The following is a 7530-nucleotide window of genomic DNA, read 5'->3' as shown; positions in this document are numbered from 1 at the left end:
GCAGGTCCTTCGCTCCTAGAGGGAGTGAGGGACCTGCCGCCCCCGAATTGCCGCAGGTGCCGCCCCTCTCCCTTGGCCGCCCCAAGCACCTGCTTGTTAAGCTGGTGCCTGGAGCTGGCCCTGATTGGTAGCCATTGGAGACCCCTCCTTTAAGCTGCAGTGATTGGACTGCTACCGCACCGAGATTCTCTAGAAGAGACACATGCTTCATGCAATGTGGTTTCTGCTACATGCATATCTGCGGTGCTGTGCAACCAATACATAACAATACCAACACGCTGGAATCTCCAGTCTATTTCATTCATTTTTTCTTTAAATTTATCAGCTTGATTCTGCCCTCGGTTATGCCAGTAACTCTGTTGCCGTCAGAACTGGTGTAGGACAGATCACAGTCTCTGTGATCTATAAACCTCTCCACTGATACACATCGCAGAGTTATCTCGGCTGCAGAACCAGCAGAATAGCTTTTCTCTAGGGACTGGGGGGGGCAAGGGATGAAAACGGGCAAAGTTAGTTGAAGACATCTCTGCAAGCAGGCCAGTCGGCCAGTGTCAGTATAAGGTGGAGCTGAGTCAAGGTTCTGGCTCAGGATGATGTTGGCTTCCTCACTAAGGACGCTAATCGGAGACTCAAACCAGCGTCACCTCTCTCCCCTTGGCAGGTGGAGGTTGGACCGTCATCCAGCGGCGGCAGGACGGCTCGGTCAACTTCACCCGGACGTGGAACGAGTACAAAGACGGCTTTGGGGATTTAAACAGCGAGTTCTGGCTGGGTAACGAGAACATTCACAAGGTGACGAACCAAGGGGACTACTCGCTCCGCATTGATTTGGAAGACTGGAACAACAAGCACAAGCATGCCTTCTACCAGATCTTCAGGTAGGAGGGCATGGTGCCCTTCCTTGGGTTTCTGCTGGAGGTAAAGGGCCATCTTCTGCAAGGCCTTTGGGCATGGAAATCCCACTGGAATCGGTGGAAGTTTGGGGCCCAGAAGGCTTGTGGGATTGGCCCCATGTTCTGGTTAGTTCCTGGTCTATTTGCTTGATTCCCATAACAAGTGCCATGGAGGATAAGGCCTCACTTCCTGGTCAGGTGTGTGTCATTTTGGCTTAGGAACATACTGTAGAAACACAGCAATTGCCACCGTGGATCAGACCAGGGCCATCCATGCTGATGTCCTGTTTCCAATAGTGACCAGCCCCAGAGGCATTCCAGGAAGGGGCAAGAATCCGCCTAGTGGACAAGTATGGAATAACTGGCCCAGAGGGGAAGTTTCTACCTGACCCTCGCCAGGGGGCGCCTCCATTGCAAGCTCTGCTTGGGCTAGCACCTGAAAATAGGGTGGCTGCAGGAGGGCCAGCTGCCTGAGTGCATGTCTAGGATGTCCGATAGGCTGGAATTCGGGTAGCTAGCCCCACTCGCCACGGCTGCACGGTGACAGATACTAGCTCAAACAGCGCTAGTGTGTGCATGCCCGAAGCTGGGAATCACACCTCCTGAGTGCCGTGCAGACATTACCCTGGGGGTTAATTTATGCCCCGAAGACGAGGCAGCTCATGCTTTTTGGTAGCAGGTCCACCCATCTCTGGTGCATGGAGCTGATCCAAAGTCTATCGGAGTCATTGGAAAGACTCCATTTGACCTTAGTGGGTAGGGTTGCCAACTTTCTAATTCCAGAAAACTGAACCACCCTTGCCCCGCCCACTGCCCTGCCCACTGCCCCCCCTCCTTTAGGCCCCCCCCCTGCCCCTTCCCAAGGCCCTGCCCTCAGCTCACTCCACCCCCCCTCCCTCCGTCGCTTGCTCTCCCCCACCCTCTCTCACATGCTCATTTTCACTGCAAGGCCCAAACAGGCATATTTCTTGTTTTGACAGATGTACTATGCTAAGTTCAGGTTTTATTTGTTACAGGACGCTAGAGTTGGCAGCAAAATAGTCAAAAAGGGTAATTTAAAAAAAAATTAATTTCACAAAGGTTTTCATGATTCTTTCCCTCCCCTCTTCCCATTTTTCGTAACCAGCTCCATGTTTTTTCTTCACTAAAGTTACTGTAATTTTGTGTGTGGAATTAGGACCGTACATTATCACAGCTGCAATGGGTCTATTAAAGACCCACTCCTGAAGCCCAAATACAAATCTGTAGAGCACAACCACAGAAATGCACCTCTCCAGATACCTATATAAATAAATCTGTAGAAACTGACTCCCACATCTAGCATGCAGATACACACGTGGATCCATGTGTACACATCTAGCATGCACTAACACATGTACTTCCACATGATTTAATATTACAATTGTTGTTTAGTGCCTAGAGACCCCAATTAAGATCAGGGCTCCAGGGTGGTAGGTGCTGGACATACACATAAAAACAGAGACTCTGCAACGAAGAGTTTATAATGTCGCTAGACAAAGGTGGGGAGAAATGTCTGATCCGTCGGCTCTTCTGCAAGAGACGTCGGCTCTTCTGCAAGTCGAGAACACTTTTTCAGAAAGAATACATTGCTTTTAGAGTTCACTTCTCTTTAAAAAACTCGTTGTGAAATGAATACCCACATATTTTATGTCATCCATTTTATTTGTGCACAAGCCAGCAAAAGGAATAAAAGTCAAAGAGTTAGGCTGCAACTTGTATTGACACAGGTATACACGCAGGCGGCAATACACGCACCTCCCTACACAAAGACACACAGTCTCTTACACACATACAATGCCTGCATGCACACACTTGCCTACACAGAGACACTTTTTCATACACTTTCCCAGGGGCTGCCTAAATCACCCAGCCGGGAAGGGAGGAGGGTGGGCTGGAGAGGAAAAGAGGAGGGTGGGGTGGAGGAGAGAGGATGGGGAGGGAAAGAGGTCAAGGATGAGAACAGAGTGGGGGTGAGAGGGGGCAGTGAAGGAGAGAGGATGGCGGGTGGGAGAGGCAGAAGGCTACAGCTGCATGAGGACGTGGGGGGCGCAGGAATGCATAGGGACATAATGGGAGTGCAGCAGTGTGTGGAGGTGAATGGGGTGCAGGGCTGTGGAGTGTGAGGGACATGGGGGTGGTGGCAATGGGAGGCGGAGAGGTTGGGTGGGTGTGGGGGGCAGGACAGGATGGGACGGGGGATGGATGCAGTGAGGGGGTTGGAGGCGTGGGGGGTGGGACAGGGAGGGATGCAGTGACGGGGGATGGGGATGCAGCCCCATTCCCAGCACTCGGAGATGGGGATACACGTACCTGGAACTCCTGGGTGCCAGCAATGGGGTGACAGCCAGACCGCGGTTGGCCGCAGCTCGAGCCCAGCCACATGAGGAGCGCAAGGAGAAGAGGCCGGGCAGCAGCGGGAGAGGCATGTGCCACGCGACCCCTCAACAGCCGCCTGCTGAGTGCTCGCGAGTCGTGCTAGTTCCTCCCCTGCCCTGATCCAGCCAATAGGAACTGCGCCTGCGGGCGGGGGGCGGGGCAGCACGCAACCCCCCTGGCCGCCCCAAGGCCAGGAGCCAGACATGCCGGCTGCTTCCCAACCCCAGAGCTGCCAGGATCCCTTTTTGACCAAGTGTTCCGGTCCAAAACCGGACACCTGGTCACCCTACGGGGGTGTCAGGCCAGATCCAAAGCCCTTAGAAACCTCCATCCTCAGTGATGTAACTGTGGGTGTTCTCATTAGTTCCATCTAGTTGAGGGCATGTTAGTCCTCACAATAATTCTACTCAAAGCGGGTTTTTCCTAGTTAACTTACAATGTTCTCTGCTTATGCATGTCAGAGCTCCCAGGGAGGGTCATCTAGACAAGCCCAGAGGCTGAGATATTTAAAATGAGCTGGTGGTAAACTGGAAACACAAAACCCTTAGAAAAAGACCGACGAATCTGCTGAGCAGTTGATTCCCCACTCTATCCCCTCGGTCCCAAGGGGATAATCCAAGAGATTCCAACTCAGTCGAAGAGAAGAACAGGGCGACAGCTCTACAAAGAAGCAGAACCACATTATTAGAGGGACTCTGCCTAAAGAACAGCAAAAACAGCAATGGGCCAGAGTCCTTGATCATGGCTTTAGGTTCTCAGGCCACCCACCCCAAGCCTCTGAGAAGTAGACTTGAATTAAACCAGGGCTGAATCACATCTTCCCCAAGGGAGAGAAGGGGTTGGGCCCAGAACTGGCAAGATTCAGTTACACTGAGCATACCCAGCCTAGATAACTGGATGCAGACGGATGCGCTGCAAGAATAAAGTTTGCAATGCCCAGCTTGGAAAGGAGCCATAGAAACCCCCAGGAGACAATCCAGCCTGTTTCCTCTTGTTTGCAGCATTGAGGATGAGGCAAACGATTACCGCCTGCACGTGGATGGCTTCAGTGGGACAGTAGAGGATTCATTTGCCTGGTACCACAACAAGAGGAGTTTCAGCACGCCCGACACGGGGAACATCTGTGCCGAGATCTCCCACGGAGGCTGGTGGTATCATCAGTGCTTCTTCTCCAACCTCAATGGAGTGTACTACAAGGTACGGTGGCCACGTAAGGACATAGGCATTGCTACATCATGTGGGAGGCTGCATGGACCCTGTTGTTCATCATATAATAGCAGTTCCTCTTTGCCTGCCCAACCACAGCTCTATAGGGCTCTACCGCATTGCTTCGAGATACCTTGATTTCCTGGAAAGACACTGCTGGAATTATTAGTAATATTTGAAGTTATTAATATTAATGTGAGAAACCACCAAACACTAATGTAACCATAAATTCCTTTATTAAATCCCAAGGCCAAATGATACAATTGCACCACGTACAATTGCTCAAAACGTGCCTAACTAATAAGGAAGGCTAAGATTTTGTCCCGCATATTTTTAGTAACAGTCAAGGACAGGTCACGGGCAATAAAGAAAAATTCATGGAAGCCCATGAGCTGTCCATGACTGTTACTAAAAATATGTGTGACAAAATGGGGAGCTGCCGTTTCCCCCACCCCCCCCGGCCGCCCCCGCCTGCAGCAGCTGGGAGCTGCAGGGCAGCCGGGCCCCCTGAGTTCCGAGCCGTGGTGGGCAGCGGGAGGACCCTGCAGCTCCTAGCTACCGAGGGCTGAAGTCACGGAGATCCGGGGAAGCCACGGATTCCGTGACCTCCGTGACAATACATCCAAAAAGTAACAAAAAACATTTATAAGCATTTGATCAAGATACTTAACAAACGGGCTAAACCCAGCGGTGCTTAGACCCATGTTGGTCGGCTCCAACGTGGTCAGGCAGGAATTAGCAAAGAACCCTTTAAGAGTTTACTTCTTATACCCTTTGACAAAAACGTGATGGCGTTGCCAATTACTGACTTCAGGTAAAAACAGTCCGAGACAGTTCATCTAAATCCAGGTAATATTTACAACCTTCTTTCTCCCAAAGTCTTTTCGCCTTATTGCTTCCCCTCCTTCCGGCTGACAAGCAAGCTCTTTCATTACACCTGGGTTCACATAGGAAATACCTCCGGTATGTGGGGTGGGAAGGTCTATGTTGACTCCTTTGAAGAGACATTCTCTTTGTCTTATTGAAAACCGTCTGCAGTCACCCCATCCGGCAGAGGCCTTCTTTCTAGACATTTCTCCTTATTTCATCAGCTAGTCTTTGAACGATTCATCCTCCCTACTTCATTTCTTTTGGCCTTATAATTCATTATTTTTAAGGCCTTCCTTCTACTTGCTAGTCAGGGCCTCTTGCTACAACATATATACATATTTCTTTAACCCAACTCAAGCTAACTCTAATTCTAATTTTTTTAGTCCTACAGACATAGTAGAAAATAGAACTTTCTTCTGCATCCAGGCAACCTAACCCTTTCTCTTGGGTAGATGGGCCTGTGCCCGCTGGAAGGGAGGGAAATCCCGGCTGAATTCTGTTCATGCAGATTTCGTCCCTGAGTATTTTCATTGCTGATCCTGTAAATAAATGATCATCCAGTGGAAACAATCCAGGTTGTACAACCTTGAATGCCAATTTCCAGGCCTTCAGTGTCTGGTGGGAGATATGCCAGGGAGTGTTTGTATAGTGCTGGATGCACTGCTGGCACTAGTAAAGAGCAGCAACTCCCCCATGGCTGAAGCAGCAGGGGTCCCTAAGATATATACTCCCCAGTGCATTGCAGGTTCTGGTTTCAAATGATTAGTCTGCCACTTCTGAGTGTCTCCTGTGCCTCACGTTCTCCTTCTCTCTGTCACAGGGGGGCAGGTACTCCACAAAAAACCGCAAGATCCTGGGGCCAGACGGCATTGTGTGGTACACGTGGAAAGACACTGATTACTACTCCCTGAAGAAAGTCACCATGATGATCCGTCCGCGCACCTTCCGACCCCATCTCTCCCCATGAAGGGACCGAGGACGTTTCTCCTCTCAGCTGATCCCCAGCTCCAGAAAGGGAGGGACGGGAGTGGCTTGTTATAGCTGGAGATGGACTGACTCCGGAGACCACAGAGGCCCCAAAATATCATCCTGCTTCTGCCTTTGGAGCAGGGTCGAGAGAATGAAGACAACCAAGAAAGAAAGAAAGAAAGGCCTTCAATGTGTGGTTAAATGGTGAAGCCCTGTGTTACCAAGGCCAGTTTGAGCGAAATCTTACTGTTCAACACTCTCCTAGACTGGACCTACCAAAGGCTGAGAACAGGCCAAAGATGGAAGATCGTGGTCCAAGAGAATCACATTTTTTAGGGGAATTATTTAAATGTTTTTAAACTTTTCATGAGATACTGCCATGTAGTGACTTCAGGGACTGCAGCGCTGCCCTCTGCTGGAAGAATGCTGGATTTGCTTGCATGCCATATGACAGTGCCCTTGGCTGGCTGGGCTCGTGAAGCTGCCCCTTCGGCTTCTCAGGTGCGTCGGCCCAAATCCAGATGCCACCCTTTGATGGCTCTGGATGGATTCAGGCATGGATTGTTGGCTGGAGACCCCAGATGCTCTTGGTGTGAGCTCAAGAACGAACGATGACCTAGGGGAAAGCTCTAGGGGGACTCACACAATCTACTGGCTTGGGTGTATGTTTGTCACTGCCCTCTAGTGGGACACAATGGCCCTACTCTGGTATAAAGACAGACCTCTCTGCTTGACAGAGCTCCGCTATTCCCTTATGGAAGAGAGACTTGCCTGGGTTTGGAGCCGAAAATCCGTCATGCATCCCACTGCCTCCGTAACGCATGGGGCCGTGCTTTCAACTCCCCTGGGGAGAGCTGGGACGGCTGCCTCCTGGGGCCCAGTTCCTGCTATTGTTTGTTTGTACACAGCACCCAGAGAACTGTATGTTAGACGGGGTGGGGGGAAGTTTTGCTAATGTCCCCCCAGCCAGTGCTGCCCTCGGTGTCTGGCACCCTGACGGTCTGTAGCTGAGTTTCCTCAGGGATTTGCACCACAAATAAAACAGACATCAAAAGCCTCCCAGTGCTGCCATTTAAGTCCCATTTTCACAGTGGCTGTCCCTTCTCGGGGAAGAGAACATGTGGTGAGGTGGGTTTTTATTTTCCTCAAAGGCAGCCTGCTGGGGAAGGGGGTGGGGGGGCGGGGATTGGGTTTG

The 7530-nt window shown here is 50.9% G+C and overlaps 1 protein-coding gene across 1 annotated transcript in view; it reads left to right on the top strand.

The window, feature by feature from the left end:
- LOC113407591 (angiopoietin-related protein 7-like) overlaps positions 1–6333 on the top strand; it is a 14648-nt gene extending 8315 nt beyond the window's left edge. Inside the window, exons 4-6 of the mRNA XM_026656336.1 lie at positions 662–878; positions 4292–4487; positions 6187–6333. Coding sequence (XP_026512121.1) covers positions 662–878; positions 4292–4487; positions 6187–6333 — 560 coding nt within the window. The remainder of the gene's footprint in view (positions 1–661; positions 879–4291; positions 4488–6186) is intronic.
- Positions 6334–7530: the final 1197 nt, after the last annotated feature.

The sequence above is a fragment of the Terrapene carolina genome, unplaced genomic scaffold, assembly GCF_002925995.2.
Source record: "Terrapene carolina triunguis isolate 2854851 unplaced genomic scaffold, T_m_triunguis-2.0 Scaffold228, whole genome shotgun sequence".
In the NCBI taxonomy this organism is placed as follows: Eukaryota; Metazoa; Chordata; order Testudines; family Emydidae; genus Terrapene; species Terrapene triunguis.
The sequence above is the reverse complement of the archived record's forward strand: the minus strand, read 5'-3'. Positions and strand labels throughout refer to the sequence as shown.